The 12442-nt window shown below is 38.4% G+C and overlaps 1 protein-coding gene across 1 annotated transcript in view; it reads right to left on the minus strand.

The window, feature by feature from the left end:
- abcc2 (ATP-binding cassette, sub-family C (CFTR/MRP), member 2) overlaps positions 1-12442 on the minus strand; it is a 174423-nt gene that overhangs the window by 60925 nt on the left and 101056 nt on the right. Inside the window, exon 16 of the mRNA XM_039775026.1 lies at positions 2234-2360. Coding sequence (XP_039630960.1) covers positions 2234-2360 — 127 coding nt within the window. The remainder of the gene's footprint in view (positions 1-2233; positions 2361-12442) is intronic.

The raw sequence follows: 12442 nt of genomic DNA on the forward strand, positions 1-12442 counted from the left end.
GTCTCCCCAGAGTTTCAATTCAACGAGATTACCAGAGTTGTCCCTAAGCCACTCTGGTGTTGTCAATGGGTTGTGTCTTAAGGTCATCATCCTGCTTGAGGGTGAACCTTTGGCCCAGTCTGAGGTCTAGAGTGCTCCAAAGCAGGATTTCATTACAGATATTTCTATACTTTGCTCCGTTCAGCTTGTAGCCCCTGCCATGGATAAACACCCACACAGTATGATGCTGCCACCACCATACTTCACTGCTGGAATGATAATCGTTTGCTCAGGACATTTCACTAATCTTGGTTTCATCAGACCTGAGAATCTTGTTTTTCTCTGTCCGAGAATCCTTTAGATGACTTTCTGCAAACTCCAAGCAGACTTCCATGTCTCTTTCACTTTGGAGAGGTTTCTATTTAGCCACTCTGTCATAAAGTCCAGATTGGTGGACTGCTGCAGCAATGGTTATCCTTTTGGAAGCTTCTCCCAACTTCACAAAGATTCTCTGGAGTTCCACATAGGTTCTCTGGGTTCATGGTCACCTATCTTACCAAGGCCCTTCTCCCATGATTACTTAGTTTAGCCAGGTGACCTGCTCTAAGGAACAATTGAGATTGTTCCAAACTTTGTTTATTTAAGAATTATGGAGGCCACTATACTGTTGGGAATCTTCATTGCTACAGGACTTTTTGCAGCTTTTCCCAGATATCTGGGTCTTGACACAATCCTGTCTCTAAGCTCTGTAGGCAATTCCTTCAACATGGTTTGGGTTTTGCTCTGACACAATTTGTCAACTTTGGGATCGCCTATAGACAGGTGTGTGCCTTTCCTAATGACGTCCAATTAATTGAATTCATCACAGGTGGTGAACAGGTACCCCAAACAAGAGGTAGATACATCTCAATTGTGATCAATAGATTGGGATGCACCTGACCCACATTTCAATGGTCATAGCAAAGGGTCTGAAAACTTGTGTCAATGTGATATTTGTTTTTTTTTTCTTGCAAAAATTTCTAATATCCTGCTTTCACTTTTTCATTCTGGTGTATTGAGTTTTGTTGGATGAATACAAAATAAATTAAATGATTTTAGCACAATGCTGCAATAGCAAAATGTGAAAAAAGTGAAGGGATCTGAATAATTTCTGAAGGCACTGTATAAGCTGTAACCCTTTGTCTAATAATACTGCAATGACTAAGTGACCTTCAAATGCATCCAAAAAACCTGACACTCTCAAAAGGTGGCCAAAAATTTGTGGATTTAAAAACAACAGCATAGCAAGGTGTTGAAACTAATTACACGTAATATTTTAGTATGTTAATTATGGCACTGATTTAAATAATAAACCTACTGGTGGTAAGGATTGTACCCCCAGGGGTCAACCCTTTACTCATATGCAAGTTTTCCAATTTAATGAGCAATATTACTCAAATTATATAGCCAAAGACAAATAGCCTACTGATTGTACAGGTCCACAATTTCTTTCCATCACACTGACTGAATGCTTTCACGCTTTCTGCACAGCTGTGAAGGTATTGCAACTTTGACACCCTTCTTTTGTTCCCTTAGAGATCTCAGTTATTTTAGTTTTCAAGAATTGTGTAAAAAAAAAAACATTTCCTTTCATTTGAAAGCTGCTCTATGAAACCTACAAGTAGCTTTTGGCTGTGCAATCATGGCCAAATGTTTTCAGAATGATACAAGTATTGGTTTTCACAACGTTTGCTGCTTCACTGTTTTTAGATCTTTTTGTCAGATGTTTCTATGGTATACTGAAATATAATTACAAGCATTTCATAAGTTTCAAAGGCTTTTATTGACAATTACATTAAGTTTATGCAAAAAGTCAATATTTACAGTGTTAGCCCTTCTTTTTCATGACCTCTGCAATTCGCCCTGGCATGCTGTCAATCAACTTCTGGTCCATATCCTGACTGATGACAGCCCATTCCTGCCTAATCAATGCTTGGAGTTTGTCAGAATTTGGGGTTTTTTGTTTGTCCATCCACCTCTTGAGGATTAAACACAAGTTGTCGATGGGATTCATTTCTTTTTTTTTTTAAAGGACAGTTTGTCCTCAAACGGGTATTTTATAAAATCTCCTCCCTACATCTTATTTGTCATTCTCAGGTTATTGTGTGGCTTTTACAGACACTTACATTTACTCAATTCCCTTTTTTCCTTGTCCACTTTTTGCCAGCTTGTTGGTATACATTTTGCACACGCAGTATATAAATATTATTCTTACCTTAGTATTTACATAGCCTTTAACAAGTTCCATTTCTCCTAGCATTGCAGAAACCAACGAGGACTTGCCAGATCCCACTGCTCCCACCACTGCCACCAACTTTCCTGGCTTAATATCCAAGGTGACACTAAAATCAGAGACAAGCAGAACAATTGGATGTAATCATGTAAATGTTGCTTTTCATGGTATTCTGAATGTTACATTAACTTTCATTTTCATTTGATTTTAATGTAATTAACATTACAGGGCTTTTCATTTTTAAAGATTGAACTGGGTGCTTCTTTAAGTGATTTCAGATGTTTTGATGCTTGTATGGTCTGGAGCAAACTCTTCCATGGGTTGTAATTCCAGTTAGTTGTTCAGTTAATAACTTACTCTAACATTCTCAGGCCTTCTTAACCCAGTTTGGGGCGCATGGAGGGCCAAAGTCAGTCCCAGCAGCACTCATGCCCATGTCCACACTGGGGCCAATTCACAGTCACTCTTTCACTTAATCTGCTCATCTCTGGGGATGTAGAATGATAACCAGAGTACTTGAAGGAAATCCCCTCGCAGATCCATGGAGAGTATGAACAGATATAGGATTTGAACTCAGGAGGCTGTATCCATGAACACTGTTCCAACTTTTGTAAAAGCTCATATGGACAACTCCTGATGTGGAATTCAAATCCTGGCTAGAAGATCTGTGAAGCTGACCACTACCCTGTTCAATACTGTTTTTTGTAGAACTGATATTATGAAGTTACGATAAAATCAGTCATCAAGACCAAATAGTAATAAAAAAGCAAATCTCTCCCTTTTAATAGAATTAAACAAAGAGTCCATTAAAATCATTCATTAAAAAATGTAACTACTACTATTTGGTATCCACAACACTACACCTGCCAATAATATTTGCAATTGGTAAAAAAAAATATTAGAAATATTGTGTACAGAAAAGCACTTAGTTACACAGCACTTCTGATACACCCAATTATTTGATGGCACTGTAACAGAAGCAAATTGTCTTATGAAATTTCCCAGGCACAACCAGTAAACACAACTAATTTCTTATAATATTTCCCAAATGAAAATTACAACATACTGTACAAGCATAGAACATCTAAAAGATGTGTCAGCAGCATATTGATTTGATAAAGAACTTACTACACAGCTACAGAAGAACATTACCGAATTTAAGCAAGTGTGCTCCAGTGGCGTAGTAGTGCTGCTGCCTCACATCTCCATGGTCCTAAGTTCAAAGCCCTGCCTGCTGGAGTCTGCATAGTCTCTCTGTTACTGTTTCTCTCCAGGTAATCTGATTTTGACAACATATTTCAAAGATGAACTGCAGAGACTAAATAATAACCTTAAATTGGCCCCATATCAATGCACAGTCACAGTGTGGCATTATGCGGGTGTATTGGTGTTGTAGTTTGGGGCAGAAGGATGGCCAGCCTCTCAGATTCCTTAACAATGAGTGGTGTGAGTGAGTGTGGGAGTGTGCCCTGCAATGACCTCAGGCCTTGTCAGAGGTTGCTTTCTTCCTAGCACACAATGCTGAAGTTCATTAAGATGGTTTGGTAAAGGATGAAAGTCCTCTTACTCTCTCCAAAACATGGATCCTCTTTGCGTTATACTCTGCCCCTAACTCTGCACTCAATGAGCACCCTAACTGTGAGGTGACTGTAAACCCCCTCTCCAGGTCATTCGCAGCCTCACCACAACCATTACAGGAATCATTGGATCTGCTTACTCCACTGACACCCGGCTAGATCTCCCACCTGCAGCACTTAAAGGGTAAAGTTTGCAAGGCAACTCTGTACTCCTCTGCTGTGTCAGAAGGGCCTGCCCTAAGTCAACCTAGTGGTGGCCTTGTCCTTGACAACCTATGTTGCTGCTAGCATACCAAAATGCTTAACATGAGCATTACAATTGTAAACAGATTTAGCTGGTCTGGTGTGTGCAGTTGCGGGAGTGTGTCCATGATAGCCTGGCACTTTGCCCAGGATTGGCTCCTGCCTGGCACCTGATGCTGAAGCAAATGAAAAAGATTTGACAATGGATGAAATTTTCAGAAATGTGACCCAGAAAATTGCAAACTAAAATTACATAACCCACTCCAGCGAATGTTAATTATGTTCATATTACAAACAGCACTAATGGATTTCGATGGTTTTTGAACATGCAACTGTTGCCTCAATCCTTGAGGGCTTCTCTCCAAAGGTCTCACAGATCACAATAAATCATTCATTTTCTACATTTAGAGAACTAAAAACTGTTCATTAAGCAATTAAGGAAGTTACATCGATGAGGCAATGCTGCTCATTATAAGTCTAAATTGTATTTCTGGCTAACCCATTGATGAATTCAGCTGACTAAAGGCAGTAATTTGGATTTATCTGAAACTAGACATCAGGTCTTTAATGTCCTGCATTTACAGGGTGATGTCTGTGATGTTACGATGCTGCCAAAAGTAAAAACGTTTGATGCTTTGAATACATTTTTTTTTCCAGGAAGTTCTTTATTAATTTTTTAATTGAAATTATGTAAATATTATTATTGTGATGCTTTTATTTTACCACCACACCATTTTGTGGTACTGTTATCATGACATGTATCTCGGTCTCTGGAGACGTCATTTCTGGAAGTCATGTGCAGCATTGGCGTTGCTTCATAAGATGACGCCATATACTGTACATGATGGCCTCCAAGATTGTGGAAAATAGCAAACAAATATTTGTGTGTGATTTATTTGTGCTTACAAGACCCACTGCATCAAATCTTCTAGGAGAGGAGAGGAGAGGAGAGGAGGGATGAAGCGTTAAAACATTAAGAAACGACTTAAGCATATCTGTGTTCTTTAGAATGCCCAGTGGGAGATGGGTGGTCTTTTGGCCTTAGAAGCATCTTACCAGCTGGAGTTTTTATTTTCTGTTCTCCCTTGCCATCTGACTATAGCATTAGACCTAAAAATACATTTAGCAATTTAGTCTATAAGTTAGTAGTCTACTTCATCTGTTACTTGTTTATCTGTATCATATAAGTGCATATTGATTTACTGTTATTTATTATTTTTGGAACTTCATTAATTAATTCATTCATATACTGTAAGTGTTTTTTACTAATTTATTACTTTTCTGTCTTTACCTTTTGTTTTTTTTTTCCTTTTAACATCTTTTAAGGCACTTTAAGCTACATGTTTTGCATTAAAGCAGCAGTTAAGACACTGATGACATAACATTACAAGGAATTCTCTAAAAATCTTATCTAAGCAAAAGGAGATTAAGAGGTGACATGATCGAAGAGTTTAAAATAATGAAGGGAATCAGTACAGTGGATCGAGACTGACTTTAAAATGAGTTCTGCAAGAACACAGAGATACAGTTATAAACTTGTAAAGGGTAAATTTCACACAAACATTAGGATGTTTTTCTTCACACAGAGAACCACAGATCCTGTGGTAGACAGTAAGACTTTAAAGACCTTCAAAACTCAACTTGATGTTATTTTAGAAGAATTATGTGGACCAGCAAGCTTTGCTGGGCTGAATGGCCTGTTCTCATCTAGATTGTTCTAATGTTTTAAAGTGTCACAGGTGTATGTGGAGGAAAGTGAGCAGACAAGACACCTAAAAAAGAAAGACCTGAAGATTAGTATTGTCAGGCCCAGTGACACAACAGAGTTTTCTTGGTTCTTCCTCTTTTTCCTGCTCCTCTCTCTGGTCATTTTTTCCTACTTTGCCTAATGGTGAGAGAGTGGAGAGGTAGGGAGCATGCCCTAATGGTGACGCACCCACCACACAACAAACCATCCAGATTGGGACTGGGTGCAGTGGGTGACACCTCAGCACCACACTGGAACAGTGTGGGTTTTTTTTTACGATGGCTGGACTGCCAGTCCTGCCACCAATCACCAGGTTTTTCCCTGTAATTTAGAAGACCTGCTTGCGTATTAACGTCATACATAGGACAGAGCAATTGCAGGTGAAGGGCCTTGCTCAAGGGCCCTACAGAGTAGAGTCACTTCTGGCATTTATGGGATTTGAAACGCCAACCTTCCGAATGCCAGAGCAGATCCCTAGCCTCAGAGCCACCACTCCACCCCAACTCTGCCTAACACTGAGGATGTCACATTAATGATAATTTTTCAGTGTTTAAAATAGTATAATTAGCAAAATGTACTTATCCACATCTACATGCTTTTTAAGAAACTATCAGTGTATTCAGGTATACCATTTTTATTCATTTACTCATTTTGTATAAATCCACAGGGTTGTGAACAGTCACGGCTCATGCTGGCAGCAGTGAGCACAAGGCAGAGCCAACCCTGCATAGGATACCACTCCATCACAGAGCACATACTTTACACACTCAAGCTGGGAAAACTTAGTTGTATTACTTAATCAAAAGTGCCCTTTACACATGGCACACAATTTGTATATGGATTGTACGCGGACAGAGATAATGATCTGATTCAACCTTTGACAGACACACTTTAAAGAAGCTTCGGCTTATGAGGTTGTTGCTTGCAGATAGAACACATTTTCCTTTACACTTTCTTTAAACATGGCTTCTACCTACTCCTGAACAGCTCAAAACATGGTTTGAGTGATACAATCATAAGCACTTTTACACTTGACTTATAATGTGGCTAAGTAATATCATTATTGGATCACCAAAAATATGGTGTGTCACATCTGGAAGAAAACTGGAGGACGTGGAGAGGACACCCCAAGACGAAAGTGCTACTCCTAATACCGTATATACTCACATATAAGTCGGGTCTTGAAACCTGAACAATTGATCATAAAGTCAGATCCCGACTTATATGCCCATTCAAAAATGCAACACTTACATTTTTTTTTTAAATCTTCTTGCTTTCTCCAATCTCGCACCAGTTTCTCAGACACATTGAATTTTGTTGCAGCAGCACAGTTACCAATTTCTTTCAATGACGTTTAATTTAAAACCAGCTTTATATTTTTTTCAGATCGAAGGCTCCATCGTAGATAAGGGATGCTCTTACGATAAAGGTGTATGAGGGTGTGAGATACAAAAAAAAACACAAAACAGTGCTATTCGCTTCAGAAGAGTTCAGGTATTACTGTGTGGTCACATAGGCACAATACATAGAAAAAAGGCAGTGTGCTCCGTGGTTACTCTCTCGGCTGGGCGTTAGCACATCATAATCTCTTGGACCAATAGAGTTTTCCACATTCGACTTAAATGATCAACATTATAAAATACCAGGAATTATATGGTAAAATCAAGCCCCGACTTATCAGCGGAAGAACTTAAACGCAAGTATATACTGTATATCTGATGTGAAGTAAATTCACATTTTGACACTTAATTTCTATTTTTACTTAATACCCACATTTGTCCTTCTCTCAGTGTACAACTCTGGTAACTTTACTCAGCTTGACTCATTTTTGCTATTTTCTATTTTTAGTACTGTATATCATTCATTATTTCACATTAAAGTGTTTTAGTGGCATTTGATAATGGATGGATGGATTTTCCCTATATTGAGATTCAGTTTCAGGGATAGAGATTGCTACAAAGGAGTAACAAAATAACAAGATTAACGAAAGAAACATTACTCTTAATCATCCAAAATTAACCATCCACTTATCCATCTGTTTCAGAACCTGCTGATACGGGGCTGTGGTACGGCCAAGTCCATCTCAGCAGAATCAACTGTACAGAGGATGACAGGTCATTATTGGACACCCATATTCAATTTAATTTATGTTCCTCTTGTGGTCCTCATCAAGTTAAGGCTCAGAGCACATGAACATATAATATTGTAACAGCACTGAAAAGTTGAATCTGTCTGGGGAAGAATCACCAACAGAATGAGCTGGCATCCCATCATGCATGTTGTGGTGTGAAATTTTGTATATGTTGATAAATATTTTGTATGTCTTTATTTGTAACTTAGGCAGATTAATGTAATAATATGTTACATTATATTGATAAGAACAGTAATGGTTTAATGGTTAAGAACCCAACCCCCCACCCCCCCATTTCGGTCTTTAGGACTGAGTCTTTGTAATTTTATGACAGGGTTGGTGGCAGTGCCTAAAACAAGTTTGGCCAGTGATTCTCTGCAGGACTCTCTCAATCATCCTCTACATGGAGGCCAACCACCTAGCTGGCAAGCTTTACCTTAACAAATGGTATTGGGGGCAGGTGTTCGCACCAGAATTCTTTTGGTCTAAAGTTGCCTGTTTGGTTTTAAATCAAAACCCATTAAGTACCACAATGCCCTATTAGTTGTAAGGTTTGGACAGAAAGTCTATAAATTTGCTTGCTTTACTCCTCCCTCTCTCTCTTACACCATCATCATGAAGGAGCATGTCACACACCATTTCCATGGAAAGGACAACACAATGAAGAGCACAGCTCAGGAACCATATTGAGACAGGCATGCAGCTTGTTCTGAAGAAAGCTGACCAAAAATGATACCTTAACTAGAGACATTTTAAGTAACAAACATGTCTGTGTGCCACCTGAAACTACACATCAGCATTTATCAGGTTGTGTGGTTGCCAATATTCACTTGTACTTTGCTTATTGTTATTATTTATGAATATTATCAATAATACATTATTTAAAGTATAACTTAATTCCCGCTTGTCTTTTACTACCTAATTTCCTGAGGTTATAAATGTAGATGGGAAGGTTGGGAGAAGTTATATGGTACAGTACCTTATTAACAGTGGTAAGTCTGTGAGATTTGAGGCATTCTGACAAAGGCTACACATTAATAATACAAAATGGGAGAGTAGAGTAATATAGAGCTCTACCAAGACAAAGCATGGAAAATTAGCATCTTCAGTGCTAGCTGCAGAGTAGCCTAAAACACCAACATGCCTGCCAAAGTCACAAATGAATTCCAACTAGTGTTGCAACAGTGAGCGAACTATCTAAAAGAATGACATAAAGATCAAGAATCCATTGCCACATGGTGCCAGCAAGAACCACAGCAGTGCTGGCACAATATTGTAACAGTAACTGACTAAACTCTACAGTTTCAGATATAAACACATATGTTAAATTAAACATACAGTAAAATAGTGACTCTCATTGATAAACAAATCTTGGCAATGTCTGTTAACATTATAATGGAGATAAGACTAGGCGAGAATGAAATGATGTGCACACACTCTCACCAAGCTAATCAAACTAATGTGTGCATCATTGACAACAAACAGGGGCAGCCACAGAAGGCCTACAGAAACATGGGGAGAGTATGAAAATTCTACATAGATCAGGAATTTGATCCTAAGTCTATGAAGCTGTGAAGCACAAACAGTAACAATTACCATCCAGTGTAAGTCAAGTTAAAGGGTAATAATGTCATAGTATAATTATATATAGTAGTTTGTAATATTGTAGGCAGCAGCCAAGATCTATAATACTAGAACCACTCGCATCTATGGTCATCAAAGAAGTGCCTCTCATGAAACACAGCCCCTAGGTCATTCTGCTGAGGTTGCTGCAATGTGATGCTGATGCTGATACAAGCTGATGACACTGTGACTTTTTTCCTGACAACCAAACCGTGTGCTTGTATGGCTGTTCTGTTCTCGGAGTAACATGGTGGAGGAAGCCCAAACCTGCAATTCTGTGGTCATGTAAGAGCATAAGGTAGCGCTTGCCACGAGAAGAACGAGAACCCCAATTACATGGGTAAGAAGCCTGCACTTCCTGTTCTGGGGTGAAATTATGTGTGTCTTGTCAAAAGCTCTTGATTAAGACAAATATCCAGGTCTGTTACTGCATAACAGACAGACAACCGTTAGGATTTTATATATGTTTAAATACAGTATGTATTTAATAAGCTTTGAACTCAAATAAAAACTCTGCTTATGAAATATTCTTTTTTTATGTAATATACAGTATAAATTTTCCATTTGTCTTTATTAATTTTATAACTATGTCCTTGCTTTTCCTTTATATTCTTTTACAGTGCTTATCTTTGTTTTTATTTCTTTAGAATATAAATCGGTGAAAATGCATTTCTTGTTGGCTGCCAGCAGAAATATTGAGAAAGTTTCTTGTTTTACAGAGATTTCTAAAAAAGGGGTGGGCAAAATACTTAGTAAGACACTGAACGGTTTACAATACCAAAATGATATTATCTTAAAATAACAAAATGTGTTACCATACCCTGGCATTCTGAGACCCCACAACTGCTGGACCCTTGAGACACCTGAGTAGCACAGACACAGAACTCTTAATTTGTGTCTTTTCTCAATAACCCTCAAACAAACAAAAATGAGATACATAGTAAGCTAACATGTGACCATTTACAGTCTAACCAATTTCCATTTAGAAATCAATCATTACTGTTATTAGTAGACATTATCTATACTGTGTGACCACGAAGGAGCAATGCAGCACCCAAAACCCCAGACACACTGCACACACACAAGTCCTGAGTTCAAATCAATGGTTTATTGTAATAAATTACCTTGACAAAGGCTTCTTTATAACAGTGGCAAATACAACACAACTGTATTTCTCTTTTTTTTCTCTCCTATCCTCTACACCTCCCAGGTGAGCTTTAGCCTTCTTCCATCTGACTCCAACTCACATTGGGGAAATCTGAGTGACTACTTTTATCCAAAAGCCTGGGGTACTTCTGGTGCTAGAGCATATTCCATTGAAAGTCCCTGAAAGTAGGGAACATAAACCCCCGTAGCAACCCCTGATGATCCAGGGAACCCAACAGGGCTGCTGGATGGCACTACAATTCCCCTGCATGCCCTGCGGGTGTCCATTTGGGTACCGAAGCCTAGGGATGCTACCAACTATGGTATGGAGACCTCCTTGTTTGCTCCATGATGTTTTCCTTCCAGCCAATCTCATGGCAAAGATAGGACGTCTCCTGCCTTATCTTTCTCCTGGCTGGCCAGACGTGCCATCCATGACAACTGTTCATTGTTCTTTTTTTGATGTCAACATCAAAATGTTTTGCGGACCAGAGCAGATGAGTATTTCTCTAGCTTTCTCATTTTTTCTTTTCAAATATTTTATTGAAATAGATATTTTAGGATGCATACTCAAGTGCAAATGGGATAACATTAGCTAATGATCTGTTTACTTGTTTCACATTTCATTATTATTAAGTAGGCGGCTGCTGTTTAACCCTAACCCTTACCCTAACTCTAACCCTAAAGAAAACACAAATTAACACTTTTTCACTCCCTATTCTGACAGAGCAGATAAACCATTGTCTCCTATTTCAGCACAGACACAGAGATCCATGGTTTGATGGCCATTGTATTTTCTGGCACCCGGAGATCCTCCTTTAGTTCCTCATTCTGCCTTTTGCAGAGTTGCTCTTTTTTAACCTCAGGTTAAACAATGCAGTGATTGAGGTATAATATTGGATGAACAAATACATCATGTAGAAAACTGAATAATCTTCATTACAGTACATAGCCGGCAAAAGTAAAACTAATGTTTAATAGAATTTTGAAATGCCAACAACTTTAACCAAGCAAACCGCTTATCAGTGCATTAACATTCACTAACTGCTACAATTGTACACATTTTTTGCCCTAGCTATAAAAGTCTATTTCTGCTTCCCTGGAGTGTCAGCACTGCATGCTAACCAGCCTGCCACCATCCACCTCACAATGGATTCATTCAAAGTCTTTGTGATCAGGCAAACCATTCTTATTCTGTCTATGACAAATGCCTTTCTGTTACATTTGAAGATAACAGATTTGATTTTCTGGCATCCAAACATTTCATGTTATTATATCTTCATTTAAGCAGGCTTTCATTTTACCTTGGCTTTCAGTACAAAATACATATTTCTAATGACGAGGATCACAGAACACTATAGAAATATTTTATAAAAACTGTACATCTGTAGTGAAATTGAATACTAAGCATAAGCATTGGGAAACATTAGAAATAGTGAAATGGTGGCTCGCTAGCCACAAACTCTCAAAGTGGCTTAGCTGGACCGCATCACACACTAGCTCTGCCTATTTTCTATTTCTTTTACATTTTTCTTTTTTTTAATTCCAGCCAACCTCCCTGTTTTGCTTGGGCTGGGAAATGGACTATGAAATGTGTGCAACAGGAACAAAAAGTTTTCTAGAATAACAAAGCATTGTTATCAAAAAAGAAAAAACAATTCAGAGTGCTAAATCAGAAACAAAATCAAAATTAGAATTTCCAGGAACTTTTACTGAAACTACAA

The sequence above is a fragment of the Polypterus senegalus genome, chromosome 1, assembly GCF_016835505.1.
Source record: "Polypterus senegalus isolate Bchr_013 chromosome 1, ASM1683550v1, whole genome shotgun sequence".
NCBI classification, from domain to species: Eukaryota; Metazoa; Chordata; class Cladistia; order Polypteriformes; family Polypteridae; genus Polypterus; species Polypterus senegalus.